Source organism: Uranotaenia lowii, unplaced genomic scaffold (genome assembly GCF_029784155.1).
Source record: "Uranotaenia lowii strain MFRU-FL unplaced genomic scaffold, ASM2978415v1 HiC_scaffold_743, whole genome shotgun sequence".
Lineage (NCBI taxonomy): Eukaryota > Metazoa > Arthropoda > Insecta > Diptera > Culicidae > Uranotaenia > Uranotaenia lowii.
The window spans coordinates 1-20,369 of NW_026598693.1; the positions used below are offsets into that span (position 1 = coordinate 1).

The 20,369-nt window shown below is 35.3% G+C and overlaps 1 protein-coding gene across 3 annotated transcripts; it reads right to left on the minus strand.

Moving 5' to 3' along the window:
* Window positions 1-6: 6 nt before the first annotated feature.
* On the minus strand, window positions 7-17,129 carry LOC129760729 (death-associated inhibitor of apoptosis 1). 3 transcript variants are annotated; one of them, XM_055758387.1, is made up of 2 exons: window positions 16,907-17,129; window positions 7-2,089 (listed from the first exon to the last, which is right to left on the minus strand). In XM_055758387.1, exon 2 carries the CDS (start codon window positions 1,476-1,478, stop codon window positions 219-221), a length of 1,260 nt encoding a protein of 419 aa, XP_055614362.1. In that variant the 5' UTR covers window positions 1,479-2,089; window positions 16,907-17,129; the 3' UTR covers window positions 7-218. The 3 variants fall into 3 exon arrangements, with proteins under 3 accessions (XP_055614362.1, XP_055614360.1, XP_055614361.1); XM_055758385.1 differs by lacking the exon at window positions 16,907-17,129 and adding an exon at window positions 16,379-16,761; XM_055758386.1 differs by lacking the exon at window positions 16,907-17,129 and adding an exon at window positions 2,226-2,354.
* Between the last annotated feature and the right edge of the window lie 3,240 nt (window positions 17,130-20,369).

Consider the following 20,369-nt stretch of genomic DNA (forward strand, 5'->3'; position numbering starts at 1 on the left):
ACACTCCAAAGTGAATCACAGATTGACTGTGCTCGGTCAGATGACTTAGATGTCTTTCCCGACGGGAGATACCAGCAGGGAGCGTTGTTCTGATGGGAACCTCTGCTCGAAAAAAAACTGTATTTCGAAGCAGTTATTTTCCAGATTATTTGTGCCCCAGAGGAGCCGAACAGCACTGGATTGAAAATCTATCAGTCTGTGAGGGAGTTCCATCCCGCTCACATCAGGTAAATTCGCATCACATTGGTGAATGGTTTCCGGCAGAGGGGACACTTGGTTACTGAGGACGCACACTTAGCACATGCAACCACGTGACCGCACGGTGAGAATGCTGTGTTGTATTCGTTAACATAACAAATTTTGCAAATCCTGCTGGTATCCGATTTTCGATTGGGTTCATCTTCGTCCTCGAGGCCACTACTGCTGCTGCTGTGAGTGCGTGGCATCTTAGCAACGTGACCGTGGCTCGTTTCGGAATAGCTTGAAGATTGTGACGAAGGTAGCGAGGTGGTAGCCGCCGAAGCTACTCCGGAGGTTGACGGTTGTGGGGAGGTCGATGGGCCAATTTCTCCAGAATTGCAACGCTGTTCACAGGACACTCCTTCAGAAGGATTTTCCTTCTTAGCTAGACACAGAGCGATGTATTCTTCGCCCTTCATCAGTTTCAGGTACTCACAGTTACTATACCACATGGCATGTTGTTCCCAAGGTTCATCTTCCGCTTCCCAGTCCTTGAGCCCTCCCCCACAACTGAAACACTTGACCCGATCACTTTTTCCGGTGTAGAAAAATCCGGCATCACTAAGTTCCTTGGGCTTTTGTTTCATAAATTTCGGCCAATCTTCGTAGCTTTCCAGTCTCTTTGCTTCGATGGCATAGTTGGGATATTCCGGCCGCTTTTGCTGCGGCTGCGACGGAGGTTCTGAGAATTCGACAGGCGCCGACACCGCCTGAAAGGGTAAACTCGAATCCGAGCTTAACGAGCTAGGCGGGGACGATATCGATGAACCGTTGCTGCTCCGATCCGAGGATGAGTATGCATTTTCGGCTACCGAATTTTCCCGTATCCGAATGCCACAGGTATCGTAGCTTGGTTCCGGAAGTTGATCCAGAAAACTACCATCGATCGGTACGTTATTCGTTTGCCGCTTACGAAGCAGCGGACAGTACGGCGACCATCGGAGGTGTTCCGACAGGACATTATCATTTGGTTCCCAAAGACCAATTTCCACCCGACAGAAAAAACACTTCACCATATCGTTCGGCCCGACATAGAAGAATCCATAGCGGGCCAGCTCAGTCTTGCTGATAAACGAAATCGACCAATTGCGGAATGATTCCAGACGTGTCAACTCCGCGTGATACGATACGGACGAGGTCATCGCATACGCCGGCCCTTCATCTTTGACCTTGTTATCAGTAAAGTCCTGCGCTAAGGACTGAACCTGCGGTAAGGACTGAACCTTCGCAACCATCATAATTGTGTAGAATGTATTCACAAATGCACTCGTCCTCCGAACGCGTTCGTTGTCCACACACAGTTGCTTTTTTTCCTTTATTTGATAAAATAGCAATAAAGGTGGGCTTGTTTATCCTAGTTTGTGGGGCTCAAGGAACACAATCGCGCACTCTTGATTCTCGACGTCTCACTGTGTTGTTGGGACTCGAAGAAGAATGCACGTTCAGAGAGTGAGGGGAAAAAAACAGGACAGTAAGAAGAAACTTTGTTGTTGCACCGTCGGCTGCTGAACAGTGACTGGTTTCGAGATCACCGCCGAACGGATTTTCCTCCGGAGTGCAGCAGCTGTTTTTTTCTAATGCCCTTAGAAGTGTTGTTGTTGTTGTTGTTGCTGTAGCTGTGGACGAGATGCAGTCGCAGATGCAGTTGCTCTCCGTTCCTGAATCTCAAACGTACGCACACACTTAAGCTCTTCTGGCTGGAGGATGCTGGCGTTTATTTGCTCGAAAGCTGCTTTTTTTTCAGCAGGAATTCTACAGATAGTGATGCTGGAGGCTGCTGCTAGTGAGCGTGATCGTGGTGTTGGTGATGATGTTGAGGGCTCTCTATCCTAGCCGGAAAAACATCACTCTGGAAGAAACGGAGAAAGAGAAAGGAAATCTTAGTTTTTATTCCATCTTTCAGTTGCTTCTTATTAGAAGGTATGTTCCAAAAAACAAGCTTCAAGAAAAGGGGAAATTCTTGCCCTTAAAAAAGGTAAAATTACCTCTATCAACATCACTGGAGAAATAGCGTTTGCCTCGACGTACAATAAATTACTGACAAGATTCGCTTCGCTTTACTACTTTAAGTCCTGTACTGAAGTGTAAAATTCCAGCTGATAAAAAGTTGATAAGATTATTATTTTTTCGTTGATATCAACTGCAATGCACCAGTTGTTTCAAAATTTTCCAAAGAATTTCATTTAGATTCCACTGAAAGCTTATTCTAACGGCGTGTTTGTAAACTGATTTGTTTGGGTGATGCATCGATTTGTTTGGTAGATGTCAAATAACCTTCCAATGCTTTTGCATATAGTTTGTTGAATTTACGAACGCCAGCATCGATAGAAAAAATCACTTCGATAGAAAAAATCAATTTACGAACACGCCGTAAGCGGATCCAAGCAAAAAACAAATATGGTAACAGAAAATAACAACTTCCGCCCACTTTTGATAGGCAAATGTGACTGAGCCAGTCATGATGATTAGAATTAGAATGAGAATGACTTTGAACGTGGTTGTTGTTGTTTTATTAAGTTCGCCGGAAAGTGACGATGACGCATTGTTGTGCAAAACTCTAGATTCTAAGTACGATAGTTAGTAGTCAACAACTGTGTTGTCAACAAGAACCGGTAGACGTCGAAATTCCCGGATAATTCCCGACAGAATCCATGAATGAAACTATTTTTTCATATAGGCATAGGTATAGAAAAATGCAAACGATATAAACCGGTTCGTGCCTATAGGGCTCCCATCCATCTTAACCCGTTCAGTGCTGTCCTTAATCATTGAACGGGTAGGAAAATGCCAATCGGAGATAATATGCCATTCCATCTCTACTTTCACTTTCCTTAGCCGGACAAGATTTTGCACTGCATGATCACGTGATAAGCATAGTGCACATTTAAGACCTGGAGAAAATTCATCATAGTAAATCGGTAAAAATCTAATTATCATTAATACTATTGTAATGAGTCAAGTGGAACCGGAAAAAATAAAACTTAATCCACTTAATAATTGCTTGTGATGCTATTGGCAGAGCATGGCAACAGATAAGAAACTTTTCGGAATTTCATTGGAAAAAAAATATCATCTCGATGCTGGTGCCGTTAACAGATGTGAAACACCCTAAGCATTCGCTAAATATTTGCCATTTGGCGCCATTTGGAACGTGCGCAACGTGTCGTTTATCTGTTTTCCCTTGCTTCGGTTTAATTAGCACACTCAAATTGGTTCGTGGTGAGTGGGTGCTTTCGTTGATGTCATTTTTTGTTTGATTACAAACTTCAACGGAAAAGTACTATCACTCGTTGGAAAAGATAAGTCACTTATTTTCTGTTGAAATCAGGACATTCCAGGCGCGTTTTTGTGAATTTTGGAGATATCACAACCACGTGAATGGCACTCATTGTCGCTAGATAAAAAATAAAATACCGCATTGAGACTTGCAAATATTTTATCTTACAGGATCTTATCAAATTATCACACTTATTTGTCGACAATTTCAATCTGCATTGAGTAAGTTTGACTATTGAAAGTTGGTTTAGATGCTATCTAACGAAGGGTATGAAGATGACCGGTCTTAGATTACTTCCCTTCGGAACACCCCGTATAAATTAGGTTAAATTTAAAAGATTAGTATACTGAAATGCAGCCACCTACTTGACCAACTATTTTGAAAATTCATCTACAGTTTACGTCGGATTATGAATCATTCATAAATGGTTAATCAAATTCTCTTTAAATAGCATAAATTTTTGAATTGCAGATTGTTAACCGTAATACTAACATGTCAAAGTAAAGGTCCAGCATTTTCCCAAATATAAATACAAATCAGCTCTGTTTGCGGTTGCCTTAGGAAAAATGAGAAATGTGTGAAATTCGTTATCGTCTTCTGAACACAATTATCGACGACGGCGATGCGCGTGATGGAATGCGCAAAGCGCAATATGGAACGTGGACCCAGCGGCAGTTCTTGGAAACAAGCGAGTGAATCAGGAATCCCCTAAAGACTGAGCTCGTTCCAGAGCTAGATTAGATATTTTAGCTGTTAATGAGTGTAAGCCCTGTAAGCACAAGATAAGCAGTTAGATTTGTGGACCCCACCTGCGAGTAAAACCCCACAAAGCGTCAAAAAGTTTTGCTTACGTTCGGTGATATCAAACAAAACAAGTTGAAAAAAAAAATCAAATTATTTTATCAGCTTCTGTGACATTCAACTCGTCCTTATATTGATAAGATTAAGTTTGATCGATATAAGTTTTTTCTTTTTCATATTTTACACATGCCAAACTCTGTGGGTTTTTTTTCGGTTTGGCACCAAATGATTTATGGTTACTTCTGGATAAGATTTGATTTTTGATTTCGACTTGCGTTTCGTGAGTGGATGTCAAGCTACACAGTAAACTGAAATAACCGAAGTCGGTAATTTATTCTACCGAACCAGTTTTGTAATAAGGTTAAAAAATCGTTAATTGATGACTTTGACGTCTTTTTTCTTCCAAACTTCGTTAAACGATTTTGACTTACCGAAGTTCGGTAAAAAAACACCGAAGTTGGTAAAAAAAAAACTGAAAAGCGTCGCTGTCAAGACAAACGTCAGTTTTAGCGGTTTCATCATTCCGAGTCTCCCATCTCACCCTCACTATAAAATGTTGGGTGGATTTTATCGAAGCCATAAAACGTCCCTCCCGCTTCTGAAGAAGCGTATGGTATAGAGGAAAGGCTAAAAAGGGCCTGTGGGATCCTCACAATACGCTGTGCATCAAAAGCTGAAATTTCCGAACGGTTTTATGGTTTCAGTAAAAATTACTGAACATTTTACAGTTTTTGGTAAATATTAGCCGCATTTTGGTAAAAACTGCAGACATTTTGGCAAAAAATGCCGAGCGTTCGGTAAAAATTCCCGCAGTTTCGGTGATAATTACAGGTATTCCGGTAAAATCTACCGGTTTTTCGAGAAATATTGCCGTACTTTTACAGCATTCCGGTAAAAAAAAAATCACGGTGTTTTGGTAAGTTGCAGATATCACGGTAATAATTACAGATATTTTTTTTCTACTTCCGATATTTCTTCATTCCGATATCTACATACCTTGAATTAAGGAGTCTAATGACAAAAATATGACAAATTTTTTTTAAGATTTTCAAGTAATTCAATGGTTTAATGTTCGTAGATATTGGTTTAGTAGTTCCTAAGATATAAGGTGCAAGATCTTGCGTTCCCCTTTTTTCTGGGCCTGGGCTGATATGTTACTAAAACAGACGTCTCTGAATGTTAAAGGAAAAGCGAACGAATCTGTAGCCAGTTCAGTTTTCAAGAAAACCCGACCACCATTATCCAGGCGCAACAGGAAAAACTTGTCCGGTGCAGCTCGCTCGGAGCACACATGACACCTGTCCTGTTGTTGCTGTTCCTCCACATATTTAGTAATTAAACTCTTCATGAACCTTGGCACGCGTTCCTCATGATGATGAGTTTGGAAGCTTAAGGAAGAACGAGCGTAAAAAGTGAAGAAAACTCCGACCGGAACGAAGAAAACAATAAAAACGTAAAAACAGCCAAACGAAATCGATTACTCCTCGAAGTATTTAGGTTGGCAAGCGGTGGAACTGAAAGGTTCAATTTCTGAGGAAAAACATCTGCTCTGGTAGGGTCTCCAAGCGCTTTTGTTGTGATCGTTCTACTTGGAAAGCTGCCACATGACCACCCTAAATACTCGAGCTTCGATTTTGAAATGTAGTTCCAGAAAAGGAAGTTGCAGCTGTCCTTCCTTTGGATCTGTGGCACAATGTCAAAAAAAAGTGATACCTACAGACAAACCGTATGACGGTAGGACAAAAGATGGGAGGAATCAACAACAAAAAAAAACGCCATGTGCCAAAGAATTTTTTCGGGTTTTGCTGCTGCTCGATCGAAGAAAAGACCTTAATAATAAGGTGACCCTCGGCTGGTTGGCCAACAACAATGGATTGGTATCGTGTTGTGTCGTTTCGATCGGCGCGGCGGCACGTGAAGAAAATTGAAGCTTGAAATTCCTTACTGGGATCCTCTCTGCCTGCTTTGGACAGCTGCTTTCAACCTAGTTTAAGCGAAACGCAAGCTGGAAAAATTAAGCAATGCGTAAAAGGGAGCCGCCGAAGCTTTTGTTGAAAAGTCTAATCCAGCTTGGAATTTCGAGCCCTTGCTTCTATTCGCTCACTTTTCTTATTTCAAATTCGGTTGGATGTATATTATACTTCGAGTAGGGGTAGTTTGTTGTAATCGCTCAATTCTGCGTTATTCCGTGTGCCTCACGTGTGTCTGAAAATTTTGACATGTGTCCTTCCATAACATATGCTTGAAAAATGTTTGAATCGGGAAAATACAAGTTCGAGCATGATCACAGCAGATGCTAAAAGTTCATCTTCGCCGCAGATGATCTACTTTCGATTGGAAATTGTTAAGTTGAATCACGAGAACGGAAACAAAATACAGCTACTAACTACTACTATTACTACTAGAAGTTACCAGGGAATCAATTCGGCCGCTACTGATAATAGCCGGCTTATCATTTCCATTGAGAGGCTACACGTTACCCTTAGTCCAATATTTCAACACTTTCAATAGCTTCAATTTTCAAAAGCTGTAAAGATTAGAGTTATGGGGAAACAGACAAAACCCAAACATGAGAACTTTCTCCTCTCGAAACAAAGTTTAATCTAGACAAACAGCCAGAACTTGGCAAAATTCAGATCTTTTCGGCCACCTTGAAGTTGTACCTCAAACTTAAAACTAGTTTTAGGGGAAATTTATGCTTCGAATCACATACTATCACCTCCATCGACCAGAGATGACAGTTTTCATTTCAATCCAAGGAATTCAGAAAAGCTAATGGCAAATCAGTAATGAATATGTTGCAGTTGCATACTAATTTTAAAATAATACATAGTATGATTTTTTTTAAAACTTTTTTATTGATTTGTTAAAATTTTAAATTTTTTGTTATCTTACTTTTTTTAATTTAATTTTTTTATTTTATAAATTTTTTTTTATTCTATAAATAAGTTTTCAATTTAAATTTTTTTAATCTTTTTTGATTTTTTTTTATTTTTAGAATTTTTTGATTTTTTATTTTTTTTTGTTTATATATATGATGATTTTTTTTGTTTTTTTTTTTCATTATTTTTTGTTTGATTTTTTTTTTAATTTTTTAATTTATAATTTTTTATTAATTTTTTTATTTTTTGATACAGACCCCGTTTGATTTTGGCAACACGCCCGTACATTTTGTGTTGCCAAAATCGAATGTTGCCAAAATCGAACGGTTTTTTTCTCAACTTTTTTTTAGATATTTTTTAACATTTCTATTATTATTATCAAAAACGTTATTTTAAGTTAATTTCCGACCATTTGTAGTAATTTTTTTTATTTTTTCATCATGTTTTTGATGAATTTTACACTTTACATGTTTTGTTTATAATGCTTGTTTTCATTTGTCATATTTGCTGTTTTTGTCATTTTTCATGATGCTGTTTGTTGTCATTTTCAGACATCTTTTTGAATTTGTTTTTTAATTTTTTTTATTTTTTTTTTTTTGTCATTTTTGAGTACTATATAAAAATTTTAAAAACTTATGTTATAATTGTTGCATTTTATCACCATTTAAGAACATAAAAACGTATGTATGGTGTTTTTCTAAATTTAATTGGTACTACTATAACGAAATCTAAAAGGTAATGTTGTTTCTAAAAACCGTTCGATTTTGGCTCATGTGCCAACAAAATCGGATGTTGCCAAAAACGAATGTTGCCAAAAACGAACACGGCCTGTATTTTGATTTTTTTTATTTTTTTTTATTTTGCTTTTTTATTTTAAGATTTTTTTTTCATTTTTAGATTTTTTTTTCATTTTTAGATTTTTTTTCATTTTAAGATATTTTTTTTGATATTTTCTTAATTTTTTTTTGTTATTTTTTGATATTTGTTTTGATTTTTTTAATTTTTTATTTCTTTTAATTTTTTAATTTTTTTGTTTTTTTTCGATTTTTTTTAATTTTTTTTCTTTTTTTTCTTTTTTTTTTATTTTTTTCTCGTTTTTTTTTATTTTTTTCTCGTTTTTTTTTATTTTTTTCTATTTTTTTCTATAATTTTATTTTCGATTTTTTTTTATTTTTTTTTATTTTTTTTTAATTTTTTTTTATTTTTTTTTATTTTTTTTATTTTTTTTTATTTTTTTTTATTTTTTTTTATTTTTTTTTATTTTTTTTTATTTTTTTTTTTTATTTTTTTTAATTTTTTTTAATTTTTTTTTCGAATTTTTTTTTCGAATATTTTTTCGATTTTTTTAATTTTTTGTTTTTTTTTCGATTTTTTATTTAGTTTTTTTTCGAATTTTTTTAAATTTTTTTTTTCGATTTTTTTTTTATTGATTTTTTTTATTTTTCGATCCATTTTTTTTTTATTTTTTGGTTTTTTTTATTTTTTGATTTTTTATTATTTTTATTTTTAGTTACTTTTTATTTATTGATTTTTTTTTTTTTGATTTTTTTTATTTATTTTTTATAATTTTTTTGTTTTTTTTTATTTTTTTGATTTTTTTTTATTTTTTGATTTTTTTTTTTATTTTTTTATTTTTTTTTATTTTTTGATTTTCCTTTTTATTTTTTGATATTTTTTTATTTTTTGATTTTTTTTTTAATTTTTTGATTTTTTTTTTATTTTATTTTTTGATTTTTTTTATTTTTTGATTTTTTTTTATTTTTTGATTTTTTTTGTATTTTTTAATTTTTTTTGTATTTTTTAATTTTTTTTTTATTTTTTGATTTTTTTTTTATTTTTTGATTTTTTTTTTATTTTTTGATTTTTTTTTTTTTGATTTTTTTTTGTATTTTTTGATTTTTTTTTACTTTTTGTTATTTTTTATTTTTTTGAATTTTTTTTTATTTTTTGATTTTTTTTTATTTTTTGATTTTTTTTTATTTTTTAATTTTTTTTATTTTTTGATTTTTTTTTTTTTAATTTTTTTTTTTTTGATTTTTTTTTTGATTTTTTTTTTATTTTTTGATTTTTTTTTCTTTTGATTTTTTTTTTATTCTTTTGATTTTTTTTTATTCTTTTGATTTTTTTTTATTCTTTTGATTTTTTTTTATTCTTTTGATTTTTTTTTATTCTTTTGATTTTTTTTTATTCTTTTGATTTTTGTTTTATTTATTGTTTTTGTTTTATTTATTGTTTTTATTTTATTTATTGTTTTTATTTTATTTTTTGATTTTTTTTATTTTTTTTTATTTTGATTTTTTTTAATTTTTGATTTTTTTTCAATTTTTGATTTTTTTTAATTTTTGATTTTTTGATTTTTTTTTAATTTTTGATTTTTTTTTAATTTTTGATTTTTTTTTAATTTTTGATTTTTTTTTAATTTTTGATTTTTTGATTTTTTTTTTTATTTCTTTTTGATTTTTTTTTGATTTTTCGATTTTTTTTATTTTTTGATTTTTTTTATTTTTTGATTTTTTTTATTTTTTGATTTTTTTTTATTTTTTTATTTGTTTTAAAAAAAAATCCAAAAAATTTTTTTTATTTTTTGATTTTTATTTTTTTATTTTTTTATTTTTTGAATTTTTTTATTTTTTGATTTTTTTTTATTTTTTAATATTTAATTTTATATTTTTTTTTGTATTTTTTTATTGTATTTTTTTATTGTTTTTTTTTATTTTTTTTTATATATTTTTTTGTATTTTTTATTACAGTTTTTTGTTTATTGTATTTTATGTTTATTGTATTTTTTTATTGTAGTTTTTGTCATTGTATTTTTATTGTATTTTTTATTGTATTTTTTTATTGTATTTTTTTTATTGTATTTTTTTATTGTATTTTTAATTTTTTTAGGTTTTTTGATTTTTTAAAGTTTTTTGATTTATTTTTTATTTTGATCAAAAAAAAAATGAAGAATGTCAAAAATAGAAATATGATAAAAAACAAACATTATAAAGAAACAAGACAAGTGAACAAAACCAAAAATTTAAAAAAAAAATACTAAAAATGGTCAACAATTTACTAAAAATAACGTTAGTGATAACAACAATAAGTGTTTATAAAATTAATCGTTTTGATCATTAAAACCGAAAAAGCTAAAATTTATCTTTTTTCTAGGTGAAAAGGTATAAATTAACCTTTTTCGTTGGTGAATGGAAAAATTACCCAAGTTACTCGGTAAACTTTGCCTTTTTTTTATTTTCCGTGTGATTATTTATCAATACAAAGGGGACTGAAGTTTGTATTTTTCCATAACTTTGTAATCAACAAATCCAGGATGTTTTGAATGTTTTTTTGCATTCCTCCACGCTCCAGTGTCGATAATTGTGTTTCAACGGAAAAATAAAATTATCACATTCAACTTTATGGCAATCACGAGTATTGCTGATAGCTCTAAAAATAAGCTGCATTATCAGTGCATCTAATCAGTTTTGAAAACAATTGGATGGTGATTGAATGGTATTTGAGTGTCTTTTCAAACGACTTAAATCACGTCTTTCAAATGCAGCATAAATGTTTATTTTTAACTTTTGGGTACTTTGGCGGTCTCATTTTGACTTAACTTTTGACTTTTTTTAATTAATTTTATTTCTTAAAATTGGTATAAAAGAATGATTTAAAAACATTAATGCAAGATTCCGGAAACCTGTTTTTGAAAATATTTAGCTTAAATGCATTCCACCTCGCTTCAATTTATGCTTCGCAAAAGCTCCGGTACGACCAATACAACACCCTTATAAACTTGTACGAAAAAGCTCTGCAGTCGGGGAAGGACGAAAACCCATCTCACCGTAAAAGGGTGCAACTGCAGGCAGTGCAGAGCAGAGAAAAAATCCCCACCCATCTCACGACTTTCATTCAAGAAAACTCGTTTCGAAACGTCGTCTTCGTCCTGGGCTTTGGTTGGCGACCGGTTCAAAGATCACTTGCCTCTGCTGAGGTTACGATACGACAAAAAAGGAGCACCCTGCATTGTCGCCGTGTGTTGCTGCAATTCTTTCTGCTGGTTCACCAATTCGCAGAGTGCGCCCTCTGTGTAAAGGTATACATAAAATGAGTATACAGTAGACTTTACAGGCAACGCCACTTCAAGAAAGGCAGAGACTGAACATAATTATGTTTTTTTTTCGACTAGTGGGGCATCATCGGTAACATTTCTTGTATACTGCTCTCGGTAAAGCTTTCGCAGCAGCAGCCAGTAGTGTCTTACCAAGAGCCCAGCATCCACAGTTCGATTCCACCAAACCAACCATCGTATAACATAACCAATAAAAGTTCGACTCGCTCGCTTCTTATAGGATGGAGGCAACGAAGGCAGCTTGGGTTGGTGGGGCTCAGAGATTGTCGATTTGCTGCATTCCATTCCCAGGCTCCGTTCTGGGGTCCGGAGGAGCAACTGGGGATCCAAGGCTGGTGGCAAGTGTAGGTCCCCCGTCCCTATAGGGTTTCGGGTAGATGTGGAGCATTACAGCACAAGACGGTACATATATTGGCAGCGAAAAGGTTGCGGCACGCCGCCACTGTTGCTCGTTTTCGGGGAGCGTTCGATTCCGACAAAGAGAGACCTCCAGCCTGAACCGAACCGAACTGAACTGAAAGGGCTTCGAGGGCCACCACCACGAGGAATGAATTGGGCAGCAGGAGGATGGGACGGAACAGGGACCGCATTGGAATGGGTTACAACAAATCTTTGTGGATTCGTGGTGCGATTTGCTGGTGAAAAAATCGTGCCCAGCATCGTTGTTGGGTCGGTTTTTTTCCCTTGTTTCTCATGTTTGAGCCATCATGCGCGGGTTAGAGGTGTCAGAGACCAGGTTGTTAGAGAGACATTACCTCTTCTGTAACGATTAGAAAGGGGCTAGGAATGGGATCAGAATTTTAAGTTAGTTGCAGGCAATTAGTGACATTTTCAGCCGGTTTAATGAATGAAATGGATACAGAAAGGGTCGAATTGTGAAAAGTTTGAAATTCACTTGGCCGCACTAATATCGTGTTTCTTGGTTAAAAATATCTCACAATAATTAGACGAAATGTAGACCATAATTGAACTTAAGTTAACAGAAGGCGGGTATAACAGACAATTTCTTAACTAGCTAGATCTGTTAAAGGAATGTAAAATAAACTATTTCTTCAAAGGTTTTTCAGCACTTTTACAATTGTCTGTGGAAATTTACCTAGTACAAAATTTAGGTCCTTTTAGATACTTTAAGATCTCATAAACAAGCTGAAAAGACATTTCGAATTAACTGAAAAAAGCAGGATTTGCATTATCAAAGGTGCATAGAAGTTCCAAATAGGAGTCCCACCAAACGAGAAAATTCCATTCCGGTTAAATTGAAAGCATGTGAATTATCAATGTGAAATTGGCACATAAAACGTTTTCCACTATAGTAAAACCACTTGCTATGAGCTTTTGAATTTCGTTTAAAGTTCAGACGGTACCTATAGATGGAAAAGTTTTTGATTCCCTCGAGTTGCTATTAGCCAAAGGTGATTTTTGAACAGGAGCTCCTGTTGAAGTTGTACTTCGAAGTAACCAAAAGTTACAATACGACTTCACCAGGAGCATTTTCTTCGACCTAGTTCCGACCCAAAAAGGATCTTAAAAAATTTCAAATCTGTATGTTTCCAAGCTAAAATTGGAACTTCTTTGGGTTTTGTAGGTGAATGATGCTAGTTTTTAGATGAATAATAAATATTCCGTTTTTTGCACAGCGTATTTCAATAAGAACACTTTATTAATGCCCTTAAAGACGACAAAACCATTTTAACTCTTTATGAATCTCTCATCAGATATACTTAAAACAATATACACTGTGGAGTCCCGGTTCTGGACCCTATTGAGGTCCAAATCCAGACTGCCGCACAACTGACTTATTTGCTGGCTAGACTCTGCAAAGGTCAGTTGGGCTAGCGATTGTTTAGGATCGTTTGTTGAGTTTGGCTCTCATATAGTCTGTATGGTGGGATTGTCCTGATTTAAAAAAAAAGTTCTTTAAAATGTCCTAAATAGTCCTGATTAAAAAAAATTCTCAATAAGTATCGGATTTGTATTTAAGTTATGAGAACATCGAACAAATCTGCAATAAAAAAGTTGAAGAGTTACCGTGTCAAAACAGTTCATTCGGTAACTCACTGGTATGTTTGTTCTTATATGTACTAGAATGGTTCAATATTTTAAGTTTTACCATTTATACAAATAATTTAAAGAAATTTAACATTTAACAAATAAGTGAATTCTAGGTTTGCTTACAAACACATATAAATAGTTTTTTGAAAAAAATCTGGCATACCAAAAGCGGTAACATTTCCATCGTACAGAGTTCGTTCGACTCTCTTTCCAAATATTGAATATTCGAACAATTAATCGAAATTTTAGTTAAAAATATGAAACTTTTTTTATTTTACCCCTTCGGGATTTTCGGTGATGATATAGATGAATTCAATAATAGTTCTGGACTATTATCTTTATGTATAAAAATGAATGTATGCCTGTCTGTTTCTTGTCGACTAAGGTTGCCAGATTGTCCGAAAAAGTCCGGTCCGGTTTCCAAGATTTCATTGAAAAAGAATCGGATTTTGTCCGTATTTATTCACTTTGTTTGCCAAATCATACAAAAACAAACAAATTGTGTTGTAGAATATTTTTAGTTATGCGCCCAAAAAGATTTTTTATCAAGTTTCATAGAAAAAATCATAAAAAAATTTTTGGAAGCCTAAAATACGACTTAAAATCTGCTGACGAGTTTAAATTAAAAAAAAAATCCAAGCTTTTTCTTGAGTAATTCTTGGGTTTAAACCAAATTTGTCCAGATATTGCCCGGATTTTTGAACGAAAATTTCGAAATCGAATGCCTGGATTTTTCCCGCTTTTTAGACAAATTTACGTGCTGGAAAAAATCTGACAACCTTAGTATAGACTCGAAAACTACTGAACCGATCAATGTGAATTTTTTTATGTAAGAGTTTTTGGGGTCGAAGATGGTTTCTAAAGAACTTTCAAAAAGCTCCGACTCAAAAAGGGGGGGCTCCCATGCAAAATTAATAAAATTATGACACATTTCGAACAATTATACTACTACTACCACTAACTACTGAGCCGATCAACGTGAAATTTGGTGTGTAGCCGTTTTCAAGACTGGGAATAGTTTCTATAATACTTTCAAATCCTTCCAAATCCGAAAGGGGGGGGGGGGATTTCCCATTCAAAATGAACAATAATTTGGAACAATTCGAACCATTTTTGAAAACTACTAAACCGATCAACGTGATTGTGTATAGCCGTTTTCAAGACCAGTTTTCATAATACTTTTAAACCCCTCCAAACCCGAAAGGGGGAGGGGGGTCTCCTATACTAAATGAACAAAAATTTGACAAAATTTGAACAATCCTCGAAGGATTGTTGTAAAAAATTGATGAGCGTAAGCGTTTTGACATAATGAGATGATTTATTAAATAGACAAATAAGTTTTAAAAAAATTAGATATTATATATTGAATTCATTGACGCTTCCCATTTTAATGAAGACTCTCATATTTAATAAGGCCAGAACAAATTTCAAATCCTTCTTTTGTCACTCGGAGTTGGAACATCACGAGGGGGGTCAATAAAAAAGAATGCAAAAAACAAATAAATTGGAATAAATTTCACGAAAGCTTGTATGCAACAATTTTGCATACTACATCATTGCACAAAACCTATAAATCAAGTAGTATTTTTAATAGAAAAATTCAATAAATTTAAGAAATCAAAAGGTGAAGTAACTCCCATCTTCCCTCCTATTTTCCCTCCTATTATTTTAAGATTGGCTCTTATTTTTTAAGTTCCCTCCTATTTTTTTAAGGTTGGCTCCTGTGGCATCCGGACGCTACATCGTGCTACTGCCTGAGTATAAAATACTATATAAAAGCAAGCATAATCGAGAGCAGAGCTCAGTCTGTAGAGGACCGGCGAATGGTCCAGATCAGGATCATCACATTGGCGACCGTAAGTTTTTTTTTCAGGGACGGACAATGAAGGAACGTTGGCGAGGACGATATCGCTAGAGTGAAGGTGTGACGTGGCTATATAGAAAACCGCTCAAGTCCGTAGGTTTGACGAAAATCGAAAAATGTACTGATTTTGGCAAAATGAAATTTGATGCCTTTTTTGTCGTTAGATAGAATCTTCGTTTATTCGCAGAATCCCGTTAATTTGTTGAAATTAGATTAAAAAAGAAGTTTATTTTGAATAACATAATTTCAACGAACCTATTTTTCCATGGAAGGAGTAGCAAAGCACACCGGGTCAGTTAGTTTAGAATAAGTTCTTGGCAAAACCTTTTTTGGAAAAACTATAAGAAAGATTTTCATCAATGTACTCATCACACATTGATTGAAATCTTCCTAAATATTTCATTAAATTAAAATTATAATTCTTTACTATCATGAAAATGTTGTATTGAAACAGTCATAAACTTAAGGTCTGAAGCTAACAACTGAAGGTAATAGTGAAACAAAATTTTCATATTCACGGAACACGAAATGCCATTTTAAAAACTACCGATCAGGGTAGAAACCATCTTGAATCGTCCAACCTTCCACAAACACCAAAAGATCCCCTTGTTGTCGACTCTCGCTCGAACTTTTAAAGAAAGTGCGCCAAAGCCATCATAGCGGACACTAGCAGAACTAAAACGCTATAAATAAATCTTAATCCGTACGCTGCTACTCTACTGCTATGGCGAACATCCATTTGGACAACGAAGCAGGCGATGAAGTAGTGAGTGTGTGCCCGAATAGTATGAATGGGGAGTGTAGGTAGACTGGCTTTATTGATTGCATTCCAAACCGCTCCCGACCAAGTGGCGCTAATGGTCCTCCTCCTCGGGTCAGGAAATCGATATTGCATTGCTGAATGTTTTAGTGGCATATCCGAGGAGTTTTTCCTGTTATTTATCACATCGCCAATTAAACTACGAACTGACGTCAACTATATTTGGTGGCCTCATTGTTCATTTTTCTACAATAAATCACATGAAAATAACAGATGTGTTCACAGAATGCGTTCACAAGTATTCACTGATTTGGGAAAAAAATCAATATCCCACCACTAAGCACCATTATCCCCTCTTCAAACAGCACAAGGTTGCCAAAAATATTACCTTCCAGACATTTTCTACTTCGCAGTCGACATATCCACGCATTAGTATGGCTTCTCACTTCCAAATTTCGCCAAAAATGTTCCAAATATTCAAATCAGCTTTACAAGTCTCTCCCGTTTTCCAAAACTTCGATCAAAAAGATCACCCGCGTTCAATATTGTGGTGACGTAATGAACTGGTTTCCACCCTTCTTTTCTATTTGGAAGGTCTTCGCGCTATCAACACACACGCGTCTCGCTTATTGATTTGCAAAATAGAAGATAATTGAAAAGGCACCCCAAAAAGATAAACAAAAAACTCGGGGAATTCCCAGACGGACAACTCTCGATCTTCGGTTGCGGACGGAGCGAAACTGCCGAGTCAACCGATGGCCTGAACTCGTGAAACCCACCAGACTCGATTCTCACATCGAACAGCACACAACATACAAGCAAAACATAAAAATTCATGCTGAAAAAGTCCGACCAACGTTTCGAATAGGACGTCTGACAATTTTAACTCATATATGTTTCCCACTGAAATTCGTACCTTTTCTCTCAGTTCAAACTACGACTCTCTGGAAAAAGACAGCTCGAATTTCAATGTTCACTCACAACTACACCGACTGATTTCCCCCTGTCTGTTTATTTATTCCAATTTAAGTCCAGAGTGGAATGTACGAAGGCAAAATCAACACAATTCCTACAACACAACGCGAACTTGGTAGGTTGGGTAGCACAGTTTTACGAACGATTCACTCTACGGCGGAATAAAATTCAACGAGGGGTCGTCGTCTCTTATATGTGGCCTTTGAAGTAACAACGCACTTGCGCCCTACGCACTACCCGATAGGATCGGTCGAGCATTGCACATTTTCATTGCCCCACCGAGTCGAGAAGCTGCACATTGCACTCGAACAAATACATGCAAGTCAGCAATTTTCCTACAAACATAGCTAACAGTATGAATCAAACCAAATCGGGGAGGGTCGAACCGGAGATGACGTAATGTAAAATTAGGTGGAATAGATTAACCAATCTCATACATTCATTCCGTTTGCTTCCGGTTGCGTCAGGGCGTCAGGGTGATGATGATTCATTCCCTAATCTACTAAACTGCCTAAAGTTTTTTTTTTGAATGAGTCTCTTTTTCCTAAGAACTCTACACTCACGATCTTCTGTCTTCACTTTTCTGGAATAACATCTAAAGCATAGTTCATCTTAAATATGGATGCACTGTATATTATACCACAGCACTCCTAGTGGTTGGATGTGGAATGTTTTGACAGTTGAATGTTTCCTTTATTAAGTGATGAAAATTTCATTACGATTCGTTTTGTTTCAAAAATGTTACACGTGATGAAAGCCGCAAAACAAAAATTAGTTTTGGTCTGGTTGAAAAATCGCTAAATCGTTGGAAATGGTCAATTCGACCGTGTGCAGCGTTCTCAAACGTTTCCGTAAGATACATACTATCGATCGGCAGGTTCATACCAAGCGTCATAGTGGAATTAAGGATAGGAAACTGCATTTGAAGGTGTTGAGGAGGATCAAGGCAAACCCAGGGCAGTGACTATGACATCGCCAAGAAATTCATGATGGATTTTGGGCAGCTTCCAGGCCAACAATTTTCTAAAGCCACTGGTCGGGGTGATGTCCCCGGCAAGTTCATTTTCCATTTTTCCGATAAGTTTGCTAGAAAATGTTTGATCTGGTGAGGTATTTGCAGCTGCGGGCGAAAAACCCCGATTTTGTGACCAACAAGACCATGGACTCCAAAATGTACAGGAGTGCCTGAGAAAACGAGATCTCACAAAGGATCAGTGAAGTTTTGGCCAGATTTGGCAAGCTGCCACTACAGTAAAGAGATACTACAGTGGTTTCAAGTTCCGGATGAAGTAACTCTGGCGGATTTAGTTCGTAAACATATAAAAAAAAAACAGATATGTTCGGTATTCTGCGAGGGGCGTCAAAATCAAAAACTCAAAGCAAAACCAAAAAAAAGAACGGTCTGCTAAAACCACAGACAATCACATATGGCCACCCTGGACAATTGTTGATTACAGTTCCACGCGCCGGAAGAGTAATAATTTGGCTAATGTTGTGAAGCGGGTTATGTTTATTTACTTGCACTCTTCTAAGCGACAGCAATGAAACCGAAGGAGTTGGCAGAGTTTTTCTTGCACATGCTGGGATGTCGCGAAAACAGTGACCCTTCTCCCTCTTTACATCTCCGTGACCCCCTCCCGACTATCAAGGACACGTATGCCAAGTTTAGTGAAAATCTATTTAGACGTTCCGAAGTTATAATACTCTCATTTCTTGAGTGTGAAAAATATGCGTCCAATCGTCTCAGTGTGACAGTTATGCGTCCATTTGTCCCAGTGTGACAAATTGACTTTGAATTTTTCTTGAAATTTCTAGAATAAACTGTATGTTTCGACAAAGAATTTCAATAATACGTATCAAATTATGACGATTGGCATCAAAAAGTCAAAAACGTCGAAATGTCACATGTGACAATTATGCGTCCAACGGCAGTACAGTGGTATCGAGACAACGGGGTGGATTTTGTCGAAAAAGACATCAACTCACCCAATAGCCCTCAATTCCGCCCTATAGAAAAATATTGGGCAATTGTCAAGCAGAAGATGAAGAAGAATGTTAGGACGACTCGGAATGCAACAGAGAAGGGGAGATGATGGAACAAAATGGGTGTCCAAACTATGATGAGTGGTATTCGCCCAAAAGTTCGAGATTTCATCAAAACCACATCGGAATATTTTTTTTTATTTTTCCTTTAAAGTGCAATAAAAGACCTACCCTTTTGAGTACCTAATATTTTTATTTAGTTTACAAAGCTCCGAGATAGACACGTTTTAATGCGTCCAGATTTAAGAGTAACTAAGTATTATTTTATGTCCTCAAACTTACCTCCATAAACTAGGCCAGGTATAGGTAGCAAGTATAGATGGCAACAAACAGTACTACGTAGGATTCACTATTTTGTTATACTTCTGTTATGTTTTAGATTTTTTTGAAAAACGAACTTAACGTTTGAAATCAAATGGTTTACGTGATGTAATATGGTAAACCACAAGGTACCAGTTTAAGGTAACTGCTTTTAACTTAAAGTCCATAAGATTTGACTAGAAAAGTTGCCTGTGCAGAAATGTTGGTTTAGTTCTCTGAAATAAACAATAAGTTGCTTAAATAGGTTGGCCCTAAAATGTCGCAACTAATATAGGGTGTCCCATTATGTCTATGCACGATTAAAAATGAACAGTAAGTATTTTGCAAAGTTTTCGATGGAATCGGCACGCTTAACATGTTTTCTCAAATACGAATTGATGTGTGCCCAAACAGTTTCACTAGGGCTCGCTTGTGGACAATTTGGTGGATTCATCTCATTCGGTATGATCTGGACTTTGATGGATTGGTACTTAGCCATCGTGGCCTTTGACTGCATGCCGGAATGCATGCCGCACTTGTTTGACAAACCATTGAGTTTTCATCAAATTTTTCTGTAAAAACTGGTGTCTCCGCCCTGTCAACACTTTGGGTACTCCGAACCGTGTAATACTGGTCACCCGGAAGCCTTTTTATAATCAAACTTTCATCGACGATGATAACGAATGCCGATTTTCCACACAGCAATTGATCATAAAATTTCTTGGTTTGACAGAAGCGGCTTGTTTTTGACTCCGCTTCGGCTTCTTTTGCTTCTTATATGTCTGTGGACCCAATCTTACCTTGGCAAGAGGGACGATGCTGAGGAGGTCCTACTTTTTGGTCACATCCCGAACTGAAACAGTCTTCCTACTGACGTAAGCACGCATGACTTTCCGGTCCAAAGTTTTATCCACCGGACTCGGTTTCCGCCGATTTTTTTTGTCCATGATGCTGCTCTTCTCTCTTGATTAAGAGTTCTGCATTAGTCGGGAGCAGACGTGGTTTCTCGTTTCTCATCGTTCTTGTGCTGCTGGATGTGTGTTTTGTATCGAGTTGATTTG